Below are 21,751 nucleotides of genomic sequence, written 5' to 3'. Positions count from 1 at the left end.
CTACATTTATCCAAAAAAAAAAAAAAAAAAAAAAACCATTGCAGGTCCATCACTTAGACAGGCAGCGACTGCTGGCAATTTTATAACAGTAATGACTTTTGTTATATGAACCTTAAATCTAAGATTGAGAATAAAAAAGATAAAATAAAGAACATTTTAATCAATTAGAAATATTTAAAAGTAGGAAAAAAATAGTAATTTATAAAAGAAAAAAAATGACATGGCACCGTATTTATTCAATTTAGCATGCTAATACAGTTTATTAATTTATGACAACAACAAAAACATTAATAACAAAACTTATTGATAAAAACTCCACCAAAAAAAAAAAAAAAACATTTATAACGTACAAATGCACGACAGTTTAATACCAATCCAACATAATTCTGACCACTACTGAGTGCAAGTTGAAGATGGCTAGCCGGAAAAGCTTTTCAGCTCTGCCACCAGATCTGAAATGAACTTATCTTGGATTTTATTATCCAACAAAAATTTGTTCCACTTTTCTTGATTTGCTCTGATAGATCTACCAGGTTCCTTATCAACATCCACCATCACAGTTTTCACAGCTTCACAAATATCTTCTTTCCCAAAGTACCCATCCTCATCTTTCCTATTTACCTCCACCCCAGTTGTCAAGTCTTGGCTCATGAGCTTGGCGTTAATGAACTGGTCTCCTTTGAAAGGCAACAGCACCAGCTGACAGTCATTGGCCAAAGCCTCAATCAAAGAGCTGAATCCAGAGTGCGTAAGATAGCACCCAACGCTGCTATGCGCTAAAATAAGCTGTTGCTGAACCCACCCAGTGTGGACAACACCCCTATCCTTCACCCTCTCCAAAAACCCCTTTGGAATTGTCCTTTCAAGCTCAGCCTTGCCATCCACATTTTCAGGAAAATTCAAAACCAAGAAAAAAGGTAGACCAGTGAGTTCCAACCCAAGGCTTAATTCTCTTATCTGTTCGTCTTTGAGAAACGTTTCGCTTCCAAACGAGCAGAAAATAACAGTCTTTGGAGGAAACTGACCAAGCCATTTAGCCCACCTGTCCTCGAGCTGACCGCACGGTGGCTCGGGGACAAGTGGACCAGTAAGGAAAATGGGCTTTTGGAACTGGGTCTTCAAGTAATCTAGGTAACACCCATCTAATTCCTTGCAACTCTTGATGACAATAGCAGAGCAACCGGTCCAGCCGGCAAGGACTCGGTTAAAAACAGTAGGCCCTCCATCGAAGCTCTTGAACATGTACAAGTAGTCCTCAGCTTGGAAGGTTTTCAGTCGAACACTAGAGCTTTCGGGGAACCCCAATGGTGGGTCCTTGAGATCACTGACAGTGGGAGTTTCTTGGAGGTTGCTGAGCCTAGCAGGGACGGTAATGTAGGCGCTTGCGATTCCGGAAAACATGGAGAAGAACAGGGATTTGATGCCGATTTCGGAAGCAAGCGATGGAAGCCAGTGCTGAGAAAAATCGAAGAGAACAAAGTTGGGTTTGAGATTTGATAGGAGGGTCTTGATCTGTGGTTGAATGAGGTCGAGAGTTTGAATGGGGTTGAGATGTTGATGACGATCTGGTGGGAGTTGAAGGGGGATGATTTGGATGGAAGGAGAGGGAATGAGTAAGGTTTTGATGCGAGAAATATAGTCAGGGATGGAAAAAAATGAGACTCTGACTCCATGGAAGGAGAGCTTGTTGGAAAGCTGTATAAATGGACTGATATGACCAAACGCAGAGAATGGGAACATTACCACGTGAAGCTGATCAGCTGACTTACTTGCCATGTTTCAATTTCTCTTGTAAACTCGATGCGTTTGTGTGTGTGTGTGTGTGTGTGTGAACTTCAACGAAAACACACAAACATTATATAGACGAAGAGAGAAGCTATTAATTTTTTTTAATTGTGATGATTCACCATGCAAAAGAACAATATTATTTATTACTAATCACTTCATGATTATTATTAGTAAAATCTATATGCTATATAACAATTTTAATTATCCAAAAAAATTTAATTTTCTCATTAAATTTTCAGTTTAAAAAAAAAAAAAAAACTAATTGGTATTTGTTCCCTTTTTTTTTTTTTGAAAAACCAATTAGTATCTATGATATTAGTAATGAATCATGATGACTAACAATAACATTAAATTATGATAAATAGTAAAACAAGTTAATTAATAGTCAATGATTGTATATATGAGTTGTAAAAGCTCTCTGGGCAAAAGTCAGCAAAACTGGCAGATCCATTTGTTACATCCGATTAATTATTTTTTCTTACAGTATTTGTCGCATGACGTCCATTGCCTGGTCACTCACCAACCAACTAACCATTCAACCCACCAACCACCTGACATTAATGGGCCTAAATTATATATATTAGACAATAATGTAAATGAAATAGAAAATTATATTTTATTGGTTTAAAATTTTAAAATCAGTGATAATTTTAATATCATTTTAGAGTTAAAAATTTAAAAAGTTATAAATTCAAAATTCAACAATTCTACTATAAAAAGAGAATGTTAAAAAAATATATATAAATAAAATCAAAATTCATATTTCATCGGTTAAACTTTTGAAATCATAGTAATTTTAACCATATTTAATGCTTTGCTGTTATGATGTTTGATACTCACCCACTTCCCCAACTTCCCACCCTACTGCATGCTACTTCCCATTCCCGCCCCAAATTCTAATTTATATTTTTTTCTTAAAAAAAAAAAATACTTAACAATGGTTGGTAAAATTTTCCAATTAAAAATTTAAGGTAAACAAATATTACTTTTTTTAAAAAAAGAAATAGATACTCTCATTTTTAAATTAGCTTAACATTAGCGAATATATATTTCTAAATTTCTGGATGAAAAAGAAACCAGCTAATTTGTTAGTTTTTAAATTAAAATAACTGCAAAATTAACAAGGCTAAAACATAGTCATATTCATAATTGCTTGTCAAGAGCATCTCTAGTGGCATGTAATTGTTAAAAAATTGCACAAGTTATTTATTTTGCTACTCCAATGAAAAATGGTTAATTTTACCAATAGTATTTTTGATGCTAAAATTTACTAGTGGGTTCCATTATCAAAAGCTGATGAAACCCATATATTTATTAAATGGATTCTATATCCTTTTCCGCACTCTTTCTCTAATGTGGGTCTAATAATTAATTTTATTAAAATAAATTTTAAAATTTGACAACGTTATTTTGTAATATTTACCATTGGGATAATAATATTAAAATAAGCACATAACAATGCCAAATTTTAAAAATGGTTTGCCATTTCAGATTCTCACCATTAATTCAACAGTACCAACTCTAACGATTAAGCTCTTGCTGCTTTTTTGTTCTTCTCGGCCTCACCAACTTCTCGCTAGTACACGCTACTCCCCATTCCCTTCCCAAATTCTACTTTTTTTTCTTTTTTTTTTAAAAAAAAAAAAAAAAAGAAAATGAAAAAAATATTGAACAATGATACTATCCAATTAATAATGATGTGATGCATTAATTTTCCTTCCCAATTGTACTACTACGTATATTATCTTTTTGTGACCCCACTTTGGAGCAAATTTTGCTCTTTTTGGAGGGTGGCTCTCATAAACCAACGTGATTTTGAGTCGTTCTAATTTGTGAGAGGTTGAAGTTGTACTCGCAAAAGAGTAGGAGAAATTTTTTCCCCACTTTGATAAGTTCTTTTTTTTTTTTTTTTTTTTTTGGGTGGAAATCAGGAGTTCATTAGAACTAAAGAGGGCAACCAAAAGAAATGCCCAGAATCAGGAAATAGGTTCAATTCCCTTCTCCTGATTCATACAAATACTGAAGTCCCTAGAAATATGATGAGTATAGAGCGATCCATTAAAAGCTTGGTTGGTTGCCCATTGACTAAGGATATGAGCAAGCCTATTTGAGTTCCTGGGACACCACAAAAAAGAAATGCACAGAAAATAATTTACACAGCTCTTTAATATGCTGTGAAAAGTCCTCCGCTGACCAATGCTAAGAGTAAGACTTATGGTTTGTTAAGCTTTGAATAACTGCTTTGGCATCACTTTCCTTCCACATAGACCCGACCGCCATCATTCTGTTGAGCTAGGCTCAACCCATGAAAAATAGTTGCTAACTCAACGACTTCCGCGATAGAAACCTCTTCTACTAAGGTAGCGACCTTGATCACCGACCTTGATCACCGACCCGGTATTATCTAGGACCACCACTTTGAGGAAGCTTTTTTGAGGTTTCACAGCTGCATCTGTATTAATTTTGAGACTTCCCCTAGGAGGAGCTATATATCCATCTCACTGAAGGGGTGACAACATTGATGGAGTTTCCTCCTCCCTCAGATTCCATCGCTGTCTTGAATTCTCCAAAACCTTTTATTCAAGGCTTGCACCGATGGCTTTAGATCCTTAATCTGCTCCCTATGAACAATCTTGTTTCGAAGAAACCAAATATGCTCAAGAATCAGAGCAATGAAGAGAAAGAAAAAAAAAAAGATCATTTTTATCATCTTTCAATACAGGAAGAGTTTTTCCCGGATCAGCAATGATAGTAAGATAATACATCATATTGTTGCCTTGCACCCCACGCCATCTAATGTTCCACGGGCGACAAAAACCAAAGGAGCTTAGCAATGTGACATTCAAAAAATAAGTGGACATCACTTTCCACATCCATGAGGGCAATCCATGTTCTCCATAGAAACTCCTCTCTGCCACGTTGCAGAAAGTTGGCAGACCCCGAATTGGCCAACTTCCAAATAAAGAAATTAGTCCTTGCATGTAATTTACTTTCTCCACATGAACGTCCATTTAGAAATCTCCACATCCCTCCAATTACTAAGCCAATACGAAGATTTGACAGAGAAGGACCCAGACTTGTCCCCAAACCACACAAATTTATTTCTCCCCTTTAAACTTGACCCAAAATATTCTTTTTGTTTGTTGTGGATTGTGTCCTGGTCAAAAAGATCTTCCAACAGCTGAATATTCCAGCTATCGTCCTCCCGCAGCAAAGACTCAACCATTCCCAAAAAAAGATTATCACAAATGGGATTAGCGACAGGTTTAGAATTGGATTGGCTGGGATCCAAGGGTCTTCCCAGATGTTGATGTTGTTGCCTCTTCCAACTTTAAACCAAAGCCCGCCCCTTAGAACAAGGATCTAATGCTGTTTTTTCTTTTTAATTACCTACTAGATGACGCACATAATCTTTCTATAAGCTTTCAACAGTTATTTGTTTCCTTTATAATACATTGGTTGTTTATTGATCTTAGAAATAGAACAATATATAAGATTTGTTTGGGATAATTTGTTTTTCAAAAGTAATTTTTGAAAAAAATTATTCTTTATCTATTTTGATCGAAAAATTTTTTTAGATGTTTGAAGTATTTCTAAAAAAATTGTTCAAATACATCGAAAATAGGTTTTTGAACCTTAAAGCTACATTTTACTTCTCACAAATTATGCTAAACAAGACCATAAAAAGGGTGAAAGCAAGCAATGGGGTTTACTGCAAGTCGTAAGTTGTGCATGTATATTATCCGTTATAGTGCTGATAGACGAGTGAGGTTGGCTTCTATGTACTGATCAAAGCTTAAGCAGTTGCCATCATATGTGTGTTTATCATAATAATTTGGTTTGGGTTGCGAATAAAATTAGCCATTGGGCTTATTTATTTTTTGTACCTTGTTATTAAATAAACTTTATTTGCAGGCAATAGGCATGCCTAAAGATGATCTATGTTCTTTTTACACTTGGCTGTCGATCATTTCTTTTGTTGTTGTTTTTTCAATATATAATCATTTTGTTTAAAGTTTAATTCATTTATATTATTATAAGGTTTAATTGAATAAGGAACTTGTAAATGTTTGTTTAGTAACATATATGTTTTTGATCTTTAATTTTGTTTTAAAGCTTTTACTTTAATTATATATAATTGATTTGTGATTAAAATGATAGTTACAAACTTAAAAAAAAAAAAAAAAAAAATTGAAGAAACACTAGCTACATAATTTTGTGGCTTTTAGTCACTAGCTGTAATTTTGTAGCTTATATATGGTGTATAGTGTCATGATCTTACATTTTATGCAGCGAAAATAGACCATGCGGCGCCAAAACTCTTTAGTCAAGGCCAGCCTTCTCACTATCTGAGTTCATATATCGACCCATCTGATACCAATCGTACGCTCCTGAAGTTCACCGACGAGAACTACTCTCGCGAGTCTCACACATAGGCAAATATGATCGCTTCTCGGCATCAAGGCTATTAGCCAAGATGCTCGCCCCATATATAGGTTCTCATAGTCATCAAGGCTCATGCCGCTCAACAAGCTAACCTAATGGCCTCATGCCCACTCAGTAGCCTGCAACTCGACTCTGTGCCAAGATCTAGCCAGCAACCCAGCTTCCGTTCGGGCCTTGGTCCATATACATCACGAATCGCACACGACCCTGAGGCATGCACGTTAGCATCGTACCAACATGCCACCTAAGGTAGCAACATAAGATCTGACGCCCACATATGAATGCCACACGATGGCACGGTGTCGTCCCGTCTGTGTCTATTTAGCTCCTGACCCTCTTGAACAAGGCAGAACCCGAGCTCCTGTTCAATAGCACATTTGCCACAACCTTGTAACAAAGGCCTGCGTGTGTCTTTGTCATGGCCAATAGAAAATGGCATAGCGAATGCTACACTCAGCCTTTGGCACAGGAGTGACGCGCAATACCAGCTCGTAGCGCCTACCGGTACTGTCCTCAAGACTCCCTGTCCCTCGGAGACATAAGACCATCTTCATGACACTTTATGCCCGTCCCATAGCTTGTCAGCGCCCATAGGAGGCTCTCTTAGCCCAAGCTTGAAGCCAAAGCTAGAGGCCATGGAGAGCCAGACACGGATCACCTCCCTAAAGAGCTTATTTAGCCATTTCCATTCTGGCAGTTGTAGATATCACTTTGTGCGACAAATCATAATGGGGTTTTCTCTAGCAAACCTTTATATATTGGCCCGCCATGCACCATCCTAGTGACATTCTTAAGAGATTTCCATGGCCCGGGATCAAAGATCCCTTCCTTCAAATATTTACAAAAATGCCACTAGGCCATTCCAAAGGTGCGGATTGTCGCATCCTCCCCCACTTCATTATGTCGATGCCCTCATCGACGTGCCCGCTAGCTATTCTCAAACTCCCGCACCCCATGCAACTCTTCGCCCACATAAGTTCTTCAAGCTCAAACTCAAGATCCTACATACTTCATTCCCCTACCTCTGTAGAATCACATCTATGACAACCTTCGCGCGCCCACTCTTGGACTTAGCCAAGGACCTCTAGCATGCATTCACCCAAACTCAAGCTCTCCTAAAAATCTCACCTCCATGTGCATATATTAGCGCTTTGCCCAGTACTTTCAGCTCCGCAAGCAGATAGTGTCCCTCTTGGACGAATTCTGCCTCTCATTTGCATCGATGGCACCCTAGCCAAACTGGTGTCCCTCTTGGACAGATGCTTTTTTTGCTTGTTGGCATCACTTTAGCCAACTTCATGTCCCCTCTGGACGATGTTCTCTTTAGTCATTGACACCCAAGCCAACACTTATTGTCCTTCTTGGACGGATAGATTCCTGAGCTCCGAAGTAAGGCACCCTTTGCCTTCAAGATCCTCGCGTGGACCGAACTCTATTAAATAATCCGATGGCGACCTTGACCCTCTCATCAAGCACACCGTCTCCTCTCAGATGTTGCCCATATGTCAATTGACCCAGTGGTACCCAACCTTGAGAGTTCCTCGTGTGGTAGTTATTCTCTCTCTTGAACTCCACTTCATACTTCATCGGCACCCTCTTGCTGTGACGAGCTAAGATTTCCTTCTCAGCTCTTGTTCCCATGCTCAAATTTCCATCCCCATGATGGTGATGTGCTAGCAAATCTCAAGCTAGCTCGCCTTCTCTAATTGCAAATTGATGCACAACATCCCTCAAGTGCGCATTCATTTTCCTGGCTTCCAACGCCAATCCCCTGTGCAAGTGGCATTCTCTACGCGACGAGTTGCCACATCTCAACTAGAAGTCTTCTCTTCTGAGACCCCCTTATTTCGGCTGTTGACACCTAGTGTCACCCTGAACTAAGTTCCTTTCTTAGTTCTCTGCCTCAATCTTGCTCACTTTTGCATCTTGACTCCCCCTTTTGAGCCAACTTTGTCCTATGGCAAATTCGTGATGCTCCACGCCGTCAAAGTTCCTTCTTGAACCAAATCTTACCCTCCGGCAATATACCATGCTCAAATTTGACCCTTTTGATCATGCAGGACATACTTGTTAGTCTCCGCCGAGACTTCCTTTCCAAGTCCTTTGGGTTCACATGCTCCCATGCATCTTTTGGCACTTCACTTTATGAGGTTTTGGGTTTCCCTAGACTCATAAATATCTTGCCCTTATCCATCCACAAATGGCTTTCAAACTCTACAAGGCTACTTAATCATGAGCTTACTTTGGCTCTATCCAACTCTAGCCAAAAGATTTAAAGATAAGGTATCGTCCTGCATGAACTTCTTTATCCAGACTTCTACTTCGATGCACATTGCTCCACTCCACTTAAGCTTCCAAAACCACCATGTCTTTGTGCCCAAGGTATAGGGTGTCCACGTAATGAACACTCTCCCACTTATGCCTTCGATGCTGACTCAAGTGCTCGTCTGAATTCCACTCAAGCAAACGTTTACTCTCTCACTGAACGGGCTCACTTATGGTTTTCTTACGGACTCGCACCAGAGTCTCGTGCCCTCGTGGCACCGACCACCATGCCCTCAAGGCTGTTGCTTCTATTGAAGTCATTTGCCTCTACAACTAACATTTTATGCCAATATGCACCAAAATTTCTAAGGCTACCCAAGCTCTATGGTCTGTTTGCACTTCCTCCCGAAGCCCATGTCTCTGCGGCATTTCAAAATTTTGTCCTCATGACCTGGTTGATGTTATCACTTACTCCCTGCCTTTCTTTTGGAGGTCCTTTTGGCCCTCTCGGCCTTATCTTTGAGTTCTCACCCACCATCATGCCTTCATGGCATGCACGATTCTTGGCCCCATTGGCCTAATCTCCAATTCGCGCCTGCGTTTGTGCCTTAATGGCACCTAAACTTTGGCCCCTTGATGGCCGAATTCTTGGATTATGCTCTATATCGAACCTTAACTTGGCCCTCTCACTTAGCCCACGTGGCCATGTAATGAATGTCGCTCAGCATCCTTGCCACCCTTGTGGCTTTGTCATTGGCCCTGATGGCCCCATATTCAATAATGCTCAACGGGAGTTTCACTTAGAACATACCCCCGCACCCATTCGTCTTAACTTCTCACTCGCTTCAACGCCTATACCACCCAGCCACACTGGCTTGTTCTTTCTCCCCCACTTTTGTGGCTGTCAAGACTCTTGATTAAAATGGACCTATTTTTTGGTATTTTCTGTATATTCTTGATATTAATACCCCAAAAGAAACACATGGCTAATAAGCCCTCGACTATCCAAGAGAACTATACTACCTCTAAAAGAGGTGCATTAATCGACCATGGTCTCCAAGAAGGAACGCCCCTCTTGCGACTTATACTCCCTCAATGAAGCCCTGCACTACCCATGGCTTGTACTTCCATAAGAGCATTGTGGCTAGCAATCTCTTGTGGCTCCTCATTGAACAATACATGAATTCCTTTCTAAGTACCAATCATTTATTCTAAATGCTCATCCCATTCAAGAACTTTGCATTTGTCTCATTTCTCAAGCATCCCAGTTGAGGTGTATTTGTATCGCGCACTGACACTCGTTTGGTGAACATTCCCACATCATATTCAAGTTGGGCATGTTGCCACAACTACCCACACACCATGTAAGAATGCCCTCCTTCACAGTAGCATCGAGGTTCTACCGATCCAAGCATCACCAACCAATACCATTCCGTTCCTCAGTTCGCCTGTTGCAGGACAAATCGGGTTTTGATACCACCTGTCACGATCCTACATTTTATGCAGTAGAAATAGACCGTGCGGAGCCAAGACTCTCTAGTCAAGGTCAGCCTTCTCACTATCCGAGTTCATATATCTACCCATCTGATACCAATCGTACGCCCCTGACGTTCACCGATAAGAACTACTCTCGTGAGTCTTGCACATAGGCCACTATGGTCGCTTCCTGGCATCAAGACTATTAGCTAAGACGCTCGCCTCATCTATAAGTTCTCATAATCATCAAGGCTCATGCCACTCGATAAGCTAGCCCGATGGCCCCATGCCCACTTGGTGGCCTGCAGCTCGACCTTGTGCCAAGATCTAGCCAGCAACCCAGCCTTCCATTCGGGCCTTGGTTCATGCACATCCCGAATAACACACTATCCTAAGGCATACACATTAGCATCGTGCCAACATGCCACCCAAGGTAGCAACATAAGATCTGAAGCCCACATACGAATGCCACACGATGGCATGGTGTCGCCCCGTCCGTGCCTACTTAGCTCCCGATCCTCTTGAGCAAGGTAGAACCCGAGTCCCCGCCTAATGGCATATTTGCCACAACCTTGTAATAAAGGCCTACGTGTGTCCTTGGCATAGCCAATAGGAAACGGCATAGCGAATGCTACACTCAGCCTCTAGCACAAGAGTGACATGCAATACCAGCTCGTAGTGCCTACCGATACTATCCTCAGGACCCCCTGTCACTCAGAGACATAAGACCACCTCCGTGGCACTTTATGCTCATCCCATGACTTGCCATTGCCCATGGGAGGCTTGCTTAGCCCAAGCTCGCAGCTATAGCCGGGGGTCGTGGAGAGCTAGACACGGACCACCCCCTTAAAGAGCTTATTTAACTATTTCTATTCTGGTAGTTGTAGATATTACTTTGTGCGAGGAATCGCAATGGAGTTTTCTCTAGCAAATCTTCATATCTTGGCCTGCTATTCGACATGCACTATCCTAGTGACATTTTTAAGAGATTTCCACGGTCCGGGATCAAAGATTCTGATTTTCAAATATTTACTAAAATACCATTAGACCATTCTAAAAATATGGACCGTCACACATAGTGTAAAAAAAATTGATGTAGAAGAAAATAAGAATAACCATAAAAAAAGATTAAAAAAAAAGAAAGAAAGTAAAGCCGGTATATAGCAGGTATTTGTACTAAAGTTTTAGTTTTTCAGAAATATAGATTTAGATAAGATTGTGATTGTGATACTACAAATATATAGAATTAAACTAAGTCAAACACAAAAACAAAGATGACCGACGTGGCAACTGGCAAGAGCTGACTTGGTGATATTTGACGTGGCAGGTTTTCCGGTGTGATACTCCTGGCAGAGTCACACCCGCACTGTCTTAACGGAGAAGCAAGCGATAAAAAGTCTCTGCTTGTTATGTAGGCTAATGGCTATGGCATATTCTTGCTTCTCCATAGAGTCCACTCTACCTTCTGTCCAATAGCCATTTCTCACTTCTTCTTTCTGGGTCCGACTGATAGACCATAAATCACACCTTTAACTTCAACCAAAGCTAACATCACAATCACATGGGTGGTGATTTTCTCACCCCTTCTGGTACAACTTTCTTTCTTTTATCTCTATCTCTATCTCTCTCCCTCTCTCTCAGTTTTGTTTTTCTCTTTGTTTCATCCATTGAATTTGACTCCCCTTCTAATGCCAACTTGCAGAGGAAGAATCCTCACTGAACCATGATTTTTCCCTGATGGATTCTCCGCTTCTCAGGTGCCTCAAGGAATTCTTATTTTAATTTTGTTTTTGATAATAATTATTTCGGTAAAGAAAAAAAAAAAAAAAGGAACGGGGTTTTATTGAAACTGGAAATGGTTTGTGGTTTTTTTCCAATTGTTGGTCAGGGATAAATTGAGGATGAAGATTGGGGGTGATCCAGATGAAGGAGAAAGTGGGTTGGTCTTTCAAGAGTTCGACAAAGAAAGCCATCAATTATCTTCGGCTTCTTTGGATTTTGAAACTAATCAGAGGAGGATGAACAATATTTACGCACAAATTTTTTGGAGTTTCGATGAATTGCATGTTCGTAGTAGCAACGGCCTGGAAGAGGCTAAGAGCAAAATTTTGAGGTAACTCATGTCAAGCACAAGTTCCATACATCTTCTTATAATTTTGTGTTTCTTAAATGTTTTGCTTTTGTAGTTGCAATGTGGTTGACTGAGCTGCAAGAACGTTACTTTGATATTCTGTATCATTATTTCCATTTTTCTATGCCTGATTTTAGGTTCAAATGCGTAGGGAATTTTTTCTAATTATTTGTTTAGTCCCAATTTTGGATATTATAATGAATTGAACGCCTGGGGATTGTCTTTCCTTATTGGAAGGATTTAGTTTTATCAAAGAACTGTATATATATATATATATATATAATAGAAATAAAAAATAAAAGAAAAGAAAAGAAAAAATTGATGCAAACTTTCAGAACTACAGGTTTTCGTGTTTTATGGACATCATTTAAGTGTGACACTAATGAAAGATAAATGTCCGGTTGTTATTTAAAAAGACTACTTTGTGATTATTTGGTCTAGCTAGCTATTGTATTTACTGTGTTGTTTATGGTAGCGGGAGACTGTTTGCTTCCAAGAAGTGATGGAGTTCTTTAAACTTGGCAGCTACACCCCTGGAGGATGGATTGAAAAGGTGGGAAACAGGGATTTGGGTGACTATGATGTGCCAAATACAACAACTCTCATATTGATTGGTCCTAAAGGATCTGGAAAAAGCAGTCTTGTAAACAGAATTTCAAAGGTGTTTGAAGATGACAAGTTTGCACCGGAGAGAGCTCAAGTTTCATGTATGTTATCCACCCATTTTCATTAAAATGTCAGTGAAGAATCATGAATTTTTTATTTTATTTATTTATTTATTTATTTTTGTGTTTGAATATGATAATTATACTTCTTGTTTTACAAACTTAAACTTAGCTTGGTAAACATTCTATTCTCTTGTAGCAGATAATTCTTCTTTGGGAGATGGAACCTGCTTCCTCCAGGAGTATATGGTCCCAAGAGGTTCAACATCTTTCTGCCTCTATGACACCCGTAGCTTGTCTGATAATTTACATGATAACATCAAAATGTTAAAACGTTGGATGACAAATGGTGTCCGTAATGGGGAGCTTGTTATAAGGTCCAATTTTTAAGTACATACAACCATTTTATTTGGGTTAGGACCTTTTTTTTTTTTTTTTATCTATTTACATTTAAATTGCTTCTACGAATTGTGAATCAGGGATTCAGATATTCCAACTTTGAGAGCCATAATGAAGTGTAAAGCTCGCAACAATGGTTCTGTGTCCAAAGAGATCAGGAAGGTTAACTTTGTAATATTTGTTGTTAATGCGCTGTCAATTCTGAAATCCATGGACAGTGATGGAAGTGCTGAAAAGGAATATACAAAACTGATTGCTTCCACATTCAAATGCCCTTATTTATCATTCAGAGGTATCAGACTGTGGTTTAGTTTTTTCAGATTTATTTTCTCTGTATTTAAATTGTTGATCTACACTGGAAAAGAACGGGAAAAAAAAACACTCATACAAGTAGGAATCAATCGAGATGATCTGCCAATAGGATATTCATTTCTTGAAAAAGGAAGGGAAGGCGACCAAGAATTGTACCAAAAATAAAAAATAAAATAAAAAAATTTAATTACAAGCAAGAAACTTTCAGGAAGTAAGATTGGAGCACTTATGCATGATTAGTAGAATCACACTTAAAGCTATAACTGGAAGGAAGAAGTGGGAGACCTGGAAAAGATGTCAAGTTAATATTTCCACTTTCTGTAATTTTAACAGATGACAAACCTGTTATTGTTGTTACGCATGGTGATCTTCTCTCACGTTTTGATCGTGCTCGTGTTCAAGTTCATCTTGGAGAGCTATTGGGAATCCCACCTACAAAACAAATATTTGACATTCCAGGTTATACTTCATTAATTAATATTATTTTCCCTTTCCCCTGCTATCAGAATGGTTTATGCTGTATAGAGTTATAATTCTTTGTGCTGACAGAGAGTGATGATCCCATAACGAAGTTGACAATAATTGATATGTTGCGCTATTCTCTAGTGCATGCTGACAAAAATCTTCCTCAAAAGCAGTTGCTCATGAAGAAGGTTATGCCACATTCACTTTGTATTTCTCTTTTCCTCTAAATGATACTATTTATGTGCTATGGTGGTACAAATTTCATGTTTGTCAATATTTTCCTGGAATCTCTCAACCATAAAAATCAATCTAGTAGTATCTGATGAGCAGTAACAAGGCTCTCCACTTTATAAACAACTTGATCACTGAGTTTATGGAAAGCTAAATATGTTGGTATTATTTTCGAGTTCTTCCAGATGTTTAGACCATGTTAATAGATTGAAGTTGTTTTATAAGCTTAGATGAAATACTTAATAGAATTGGCCGTTGTCTTTTTTGTGAGAATATTTTACAAAGCTTACTTATTGTCTTGAAAAATGTGCTGATTAGTTATGTGTTTCGTGCAGGTTCATGTGCCATCTTTATCATCATATATATTTCTGGCAATGATCCTTGGAATTGCCATTGCAGCTATTCTGATTAGTGCGCATATTGGTAAAGGCCATGGTCCTCAACCAAAACCTCACGTAGGCAAGAAACCTGCAGTACAGTGGCATAAAATTCGACACATGTGGCTGGAATAAGGTTGTTCAGTTTAAAAACGAAATCTTGCTGAGCACTTTATGCATATATACATATACATAAACGTTCTTATGGTTGCTGTGAGAGTTACACCATCACCTCTTTGTTTATAAGCACTTTTTGTTTTCTTTTTCTTTTTTTTTTTCTTTTTTTTTTTGCCCTAATTGGTAAACTCAGATAAGTGAAACATGTAGCATAATAATCCATTTAAAAGAACAATAATGAATCTCTTTTTTATTTTTATTTTTTGGGGACAATCCCGAATGAAATATCAGCTATAAGCCAACAATACTTGAGTCGCATTGGTATTTTTGTGCATCTAATTGTGGTTATGCTTTACGACTTTAGGTTTTTGGTGATGTCTTTCACTGGTGTCTATACCAGTCTTTTCCATATGCGTTTCCCTTTAAAGGACATCTTTGTATTACTGCAAACAAAGTTACAAGAGTCTTTGTTTGTTTGGGTTTTTTTTTTTTTTCGGTTGAATAAAAAGTTACTAGAGTTTTGCTTTGAGATTATGCACTGATATCCAAGCGTGACGATGCAACTAGGACTTGGAGCGGACAACACGGAAGAGAGAGAGAGAGAGAGAGAGAGAGAAGACTCGAGCACAAGACTAAAAGGAACGTCTTAAATTTAGAACATTTTTCATTCAATTTTAATTTTTTAAGTGATGTTTTTAAGTCTCGCATCTTCACGTTTGGTTGTCTCAGAAGTTCTTTGGAGAATACGATTCCCAATACACAAATTGAATTCCTTTATTCCTAAAATTTTTATATAACCTGGGCAACTATATATCAGCAATTCAATCCGCACTTCAGAATGCCCCTGGCATGGGCACCAGTAATTGTGTTGGTACCTTCACTGGTTCTCCTTCTGTTTCCCTTCCTCTAATCTGCATATCCAAGAAAACCAAAAGATACGTTTGTGAATTTAAGGTGTAACATTTGAGAAAATAAAATCTCTCTATTTTTTCTTGCCATTAATTACCATTGTTTACAATTTAATACCATTTAGAACCATTCCATAATAAGCAAATCAAAGTCCACAATAGTGATAAAAAAGTTTTAAGAAAAGACAAAACAAAGATCTTTAATACACATATGGAACACTGTTGGATAAAAGAAGAAATACACTTTTATAATCAATAATAAAGATGGTGTTACATAAAAGCTTGCTATACCTACATTCCGGCAAGGGAATTGATACTGAGCAATATAAATTCTTTGAAATAATGACCTTCCTTGGGATTCTTTTAAGGGCTTATGCTATAGACAGTAAATGATGAGCAATAATCAAAATTTTGGGTAAATGTGGACGAGAATCAAAATCTAAGATCCTAACAAAGTTTAAAACAACATTACAAAACAAAATCATTGAGTGGGACCCAGATCGTCTTCAACCATTACTTGGACAGATCATTTTATCCCCGAAAACCTACCATGCCGATATGAAAAAAATCACCAAGGCCAAGATATCACAATAACAAAATGGACTAAAGACTGAGAATTAGACTTCAGAAGTGCTAGTTTTTGGTATGCCCTGCAAAAACCTTTCCCTAGCAACAGGATCGGTCGAATATCGACCCAATGCAGCAATTGTAGCTGTACTACTTCCAAATTTCTCAATCCCTCTAGAAACCATACAAGTGTGGTTGGCCTCCACAACCACTATTACATCTCTACCTAAAAGTGATGATACAGTCTCTGCTATCTGCCTAGTGAGTCTTTCCTGTACCTGGAGCTTGAAACCATAAAAATGAACTATTGACTGTAAAAGGGATTTTCCAATGGAGGTCAGACCTTCAAAGCCAAAATATCCTATATGCACAACACCATGGAAAGGTAGTAAATGATGCTCGCACTGAGACCAAAATGATAAGTTCAGCTCGGACTGCATTTGCTTTTCCTTGTCGCTGATTTCTACATCAGGATTTAGAGGAGTTAGATTCATTTCCAAATTAGTCTGTTGGAAGTTTAATAGCCACTTCACAAAACGACCAGGTGTTCCTATAAGTTCTTTCCGTAATGGATCTTCACCTAATGACCTAATAATTGAAGCTACTGCAGTGACCATCCCCTGATTGATGGATTCAATCACCGCAGAAGTTTTTGCACCAGAAGAGGACTGGGAAGGACACCAAGATTGATCACTTGAATGTCTCATAAAAGTTTTATCCACATTTATGCCTCTGAATTTCAAAAGATTAAAAAAATCACCCCAAAGATAGTCACTTTCGTTCTCAAAAACCCCTGAACCAGAGCAAACTAGTGTCTTTACCCATGCTTGGTGGTTGGAGTCTAGAAATGAACCCTCTAAATCGGGAGAATGGATATGTAGACATTGGAGTACAATAGCTACACCTGCCGGCTGGATGCCCTGCTGCAAAGCTGCACAGACTTCATTTGCAAGACGCTTGGGCTCTTGAAGACGTTTTGCAAACACATCAGTCACCCGAGAGAGCTTACTTAAGCCCACAACCCTTTGGCCAGAAGGGACATAACCCACATGACATTTGACCTGGAAAGGTAGCAAGCAAGACTCACAGTATGAAAAGAGATCTATGTCCCGAACCACCACAAGCCCACCAGCACCTCCCGCATGACCAACTCCATTGTCAATACCAGCCTCAGGGAATAAAGCACCTTGCACAATGTCCTTTACCTTTTGTCTGTAACCTGGAAAAGAAAAAAAAGGGTCATCATAATCAGTATTCCATATGTGATAGCTCTAATTTGAGCACACTAAATGTATCATCAACATTATTTACTTATTCTTCTTAGACTTGGAGACCATGCTTAATACCTGCATGTTTACTAAATTCAATTTCTTGTCGCTTTGCATATTTTTGCCCTAGCTCAACAACTAGAAAATTTCGACAAGAGAAAACATTGTAAATCCCAACCTCCCTACTTGAGGAACAATTAGTCAACCCTACCAACCTATACACATAAGCTAGTTTAGGTTCTTGCATGGACATGACAAGATGGACAGTACTGCATTTTCTGCTGTATCACAGGTTTATGAACAATAAAGTGATTCGGGAGAAAGGTGCAGCATGCACTTAGAATCATTCTGTATTTACAGATACGTTAGAAAACAAAGAAAAACATTTGTAACAAATAAAGAAATGAGTCATACATCTATAGTCCATTCTTTAATTCTTTTTTTAAGTTACAACTCAAAAAATTAGGTTGGTCTGAAATACTTAGTCCAGTTGAATCTGGAAAGGTGTACACACATTAGAAGAATGGGAAGTTTAATGAATTTCTCTTCCACAGACAAGGGGAGGGGAAAAAAAAAACAAAAAAACAAAAACTTCTATGAGATGATTTCATCCTTTTGATGCGGTCCTTACCAATTTAGCATATGTGATGGCAAATACAATTAAGCATGGAGAATCCAGCAAAAAGATGCATTTACAAAAATGTTTATGAATATGGTCAAGAAGAAAATTTTATAATAGGATTCTCCCTTGAACGGTTGCTACAAGTCTGGAACTTAAGAGTGGATACTAAGGGAAACCTAGTAAATACATACATCCATGAGATAAGATACGTTTGTCTATCTATGAACCTTTGTATAAACCAAAATATATAGGACCAAAATGACACTACTATTCCTTGAAAGTGAGGATTACAAAGCAACCTACTATTCCTTGTTGAAGACTGCAAAGCAATTTTTTAAAAGCATACCAAAAAAATAAAATAAAATAAAATTCATTAACAATCACATAAATACCATAATCTTTAGGGACCTTTTTAAATTATCAACAGAAGGAACACAGAAATCACAAGCTTTAAGTCTATACATACCCATCCTACCAGCTTACCAGCTACCTACCTATCAACAAAAGTAGACCATTTTATTATTAACAAAGCTGGCCAAATCAACCAACCAATGACGAAAACGACCAAAAAATAAAACTAATGATAAGAAAAGAACTACGTTGGTTGTTTGCAATGTCCTATCACAGTCAGCAAAACCGAGGTTAAAGAAAAACCGATCCTTCTTTTTGAATGAAAAACTAGAAAACAAAATACTAGAAAAAAAATATATATATATATATATATTTATATATATGCTTTAGAACGTTAAGGATGGTAATCACCTTTAGTTCCTTCTCGAAAGGCCTTTGCAACTCGAAGCGGCGTTTTCCTCAAACCTTCTCTGTTAACATCCTCCCCCAACCCTTGCAGCAGAACTTTGACAGCATCCTCAATAGCAGTAGTGATTGGCTCTTCCTCACAATCAAGCTTAATGCAATCAAGTTTCACTCCATTCTCAAGTTCCTCATGGAAATGTCCCTCATCCAAAGCGCCCATTGACAGAACAAGAATTTTCCACGAAACAGCACCAACCCAGAATCGCAAACTAAACAAAAATTTTCAACAAATCAAACACAACAATCAGGAAAGAGAAATCAAGCAAATTGGGAGACTTGTGCAGTTGAAGAACAAGTGCAAAATGTAGAATGGGCCACAAAAAGCACCAATACTGGATCCTCAAAATAGGGGGAACAAAAAAAAAATAGAACCCACAAATAATTTAAATCAGATTATTCAATATATGAGTGCTTCCCAGAGGACAAACAAGAGCAAGGACAAAAAAGGGTCACCATGAATAAATAAATAAATAAAAATTCCAATGAAGCAGTGATGAAGGATTATATATATATATATATATATTCAATATGCTAAGCTTAAAAGGCACACCAAAACTGTCAACCATTTAATATTAAACAAGAAGTTAAAAACAAAAGAAAAGAAACTAAATAAGTAAAAAACCTGAGGAACCCAGATGGAGAAAAAGAATAAAGTTGAGTGGGACGAAGAGATCAAACCCAATAGAAACTGAGTTGAGTTGGTGGCAAACGACGAAGACAATAACAGGAGAATAATAAAGTGTAAGAGATTAAAAAAAAAAAAAGAAGAAAAAGAAAAAAGAGAGAGATAGATAGAAAAAAAGAAATTGAGTGGCGGCAAAGAGGGTGTGGATGAGGAAGAAACGTGGGGTTGGTGTTGATCTTGGCGACAAATGGATCTTCCCTGGTTTGGTAATCAAATCATAGGGGAAGTGGGACCCAATTACCACAACAAGGACGGCAAAAGGGAAAAGGCTTTGAATTGTGTTCGGGACCGGAGAATCTGGGTCTCGGCACACCCTCTCTTTCGTTATCTACCTATCTTCTCTGTTTATCTTCTTCAGCTTTGCTCTCTCTCTCTCTCTCTCTCTCTCTCTCGTATGGTTTGGTTTCCCCGAACTCTCTCATAAATGTGGTATTTATAGACAAGCCGCGGGCGAGCAATCGAGGCACAAAGTTGGGGAGAGAGATGCAATATTGCAATGGCCAATGGGTGGGTCATGCACTCACGGATGGGACCCGATCAAATACGGGGTTGGAGAGAGAATAGTACATTCCACCAACCCACCAAAACCCAAAAAATTTTATAGCTACGACCGCGCATCCCGGATCTAGTTTTTCACTGTTGCTTTTTGGTACTATGCACTGTCCTCTCTTAGGTCTTGGTCTATTATTTTGTAATTGAATATTGCACAAGGTCCATTGATTACTGTTTGTATGACTGTTTAAAATAAAATAAAAAAGTATAATTTTTATATTGAAAAGATTTTTTTGAAATAATTAATAAAATTTAAAAATATTTTTCAAGAAAGTCTTTTATAAATGTTCTTTATTTTTATTTTTTTATAAATACTTATTGTTTTATTTTGTAATTTTTCTTTTTTATATAAGCTATTTATTCTTTAAATATTATAATAATTATATAAGAGCATCTCAAAAAAATTTTAAATGTGATATTTTTTTTTTATTTTAAAGAAATAATATTTAAAAAGGAGTTCCAATAAATTTTTTATTTTTACTTTTTAATATAAAAAAGTTGGTTTTTTAGCTCTCCAAATGTAGAAAATCAAAATCATATTTTATTTCAATATTATATTTATTTAATTGAATATAACACATTTTTTTATGTCACTATTATAATATTTAAAAATTAAATAACTTATATAAAAGAGAAAAACTACAAGTAAAACAATAAATGTTTATAGAAAAATAAAAATAAAAAACTTAATAAAGAGTTTGTTAGAGAGCATTTTTAAATTTTACTAGTTATTTTAAAAGATACTTTTTATTTTAAAGAATATACTTTTTTACCTTAAATGGTTCATTGGGAATGCTCTAAGAACATGTGTTATATTCAATTAAATTTATATAATATTGAAATAAAAAGTGGCTTTAGAGAGCCAAACTAACTCTTTATATTAAAAAGTCAAAATAAATAATCTATTGGAACTATTTTTTAAATATTGTCTCTTTAAAATAAAAATTATGACACATTTAAAAAGTCTCTTGAGATGCTCTAACTCTGTTTCCTAATCAATGTTGTGGTTTATTTGGTTTTAAAAAAATATATATTATAAATGTACATGTAAACCTCATTTAAATAAATTTAAAATTATATTTATTAATTATTATATTTTATTTTTTAAATAAAAATTTAATTATTAAATTTATATTTAATTATTTTTAAATTTTTATAATTTGATATAATTCAAGGATAAAAAAATAATATTAAAACTATCAATTTGTTTTATATGAGCTTGACTCTCTAAGAATATGCAATTGTTTCGATATATGATAAATTTTTTTTTTTTTACACTTGTGTTTTAACTTTTAAGCAAGGACCATTTATAATTCAAAAATATAAATAGTAAGTTAGTTATTGCTTGTTGTATGAAAATAAAAATTGAAAACATATATGTGATTTAGTATGATGGTTAGTTTTTATTTTTTATTTTGTTAATTCTATATAATTTACTTACCTCTATTTTTTTTTTTTTAACTACTTACATGGAATATTTGTTTGTTAAATATCTAAAATAAATATAAACTTAAAAAAAACGCACACACAATTTGAAATGTATTGATTTTAGTTTTTTTTTTTTCCTATTAACTTTGTAATTAATTCAGATTCTTCAAAAACTCTAACTATCATTAACTAATATTTAAAGCAAGCAAATTACACATAATTAAATGGAAAAA

The 21,751-nt window shown here is 36.8% G+C and overlaps 3 protein-coding genes across 4 annotated transcripts; 1 reads left to right on the top strand and 2 right to left on the bottom strand.

Moving 5' to 3' along the window:
• Positions 1-204: 204 nt before the first annotated feature.
• On the bottom strand, positions 205-1,916 carry LOC107426669 (anthocyanidin-3-O-glucoside rhamnosyltransferase). The gene has a single exon (XM_016036910.4). It carries the CDS (start codon positions 1,774-1,776, stop codon positions 418-420), a length of 1,359 nt encoding a protein of 452 aa, XP_015892396.3. The 5' UTR covers positions 1,777-1,916; the 3' UTR covers positions 205-417.
• Positions 1,917-11,260: 9,344 nt separating this feature from the next.
• On the top strand, positions 11,261-14,778 carry LOC107426727 (uncharacterized). 2 transcript variants are annotated; one of them, XM_016036984.4, is made up of 9 exons: positions 11,261-11,564; positions 11,678-11,732; positions 11,864-12,088; positions 12,632-12,813; positions 12,971-13,148; positions 13,251-13,462; positions 13,816-13,941; positions 14,032-14,135; positions 14,514-14,778. In XM_016036984.4, the coding sequence occupies exons 1-9, from the start codon at positions 11,537-11,539 to the stop codon at positions 14,688-14,690; spliced, it is 1,287 nt and encodes a 428-aa protein (XP_015892470.3). In that variant the 5' UTR covers positions 11,261-11,536; the 3' UTR covers positions 14,691-14,778. The 2 variants fall into 2 exon arrangements, with proteins under 2 accessions (XP_015892470.3, XP_015892472.3); XM_016036986.4 differs by having other exon boundaries at positions 11,263-11,564; positions 12,974-13,148.
• A 1,029-nt stretch (positions 14,779-15,807) lies between these two features.
• LOC107426726 (GTP cyclohydrolase 1) lies at positions 15,808-19,977 on the bottom strand. Its single transcript, XM_016036983.4, has 3 exons — positions 19,476-19,977; positions 18,800-19,062; positions 15,808-17,366 (listed from the first exon to the last, which is right to left on the bottom strand). The coding sequence occupies exons 2-3, from the start codon at positions 19,011-19,013 to the stop codon at positions 16,198-16,200; spliced, it is 1,383 nt and encodes a 460-aa protein (XP_015892469.3). The 5' UTR covers positions 19,014-19,062; positions 19,476-19,977; the 3' UTR covers positions 15,808-16,197.
• Positions 19,978-21,751: the final 1,774 nt, after the last annotated feature.

The sequence above is a fragment of the Ziziphus jujuba genome, chromosome 9, assembly GCF_031755915.1.
Source record: "Ziziphus jujuba cultivar Dongzao chromosome 9, ASM3175591v1".
In the NCBI taxonomy this organism is placed as follows: Eukaryota; Viridiplantae; Streptophyta; class Magnoliopsida; order Rosales; family Rhamnaceae; genus Ziziphus; species Ziziphus jujuba.
Note: the sequence above shows the minus strand (reverse complement) of the source record. Positions and strands in the feature narration are given on the sequence as shown.

Coding starts and splice junctions, on each gene's coding strand:
- LOC107426727 (XM_016036984.4), top strand. CDS start 11,537: ATGGGTGGTGATTTTCTCACCCCTTCTG. Junction 12,814..12,970: donor GGAGAGAGCTCAAGTTTCAT/GTATGTTATCCA, acceptor ATTCTCTTGTAG/CAGATAATTCTTCTTTGGGA. Junction 14,136..14,513: donor AGCAGTTGCTCATGAAGAAG/GTTATGCCACAT, acceptor TGTTTCGTGCAG/GTTCATGTGCCATCTTTATC.
- LOC107426669 (XM_016036910.4), bottom strand. CDS start 1,776: ATGGCAAGTAAGTCAGCTGATCAGCTTCACGTGGTAATGTTCCCATTC.
- LOC107426726 (XM_016036983.4), bottom strand. CDS start 19,013: ATGGGCGCTTTGGATGAGGGACATTTCCATGAGGAACTTGAGAATGGA. Junction 17,367..18,799: donor CTTTCGAGAAGGAACTAAAG/GTGATTACCATC, acceptor TTTCTTTTCCAG/GTTACAGACAAAAGGTAAAG.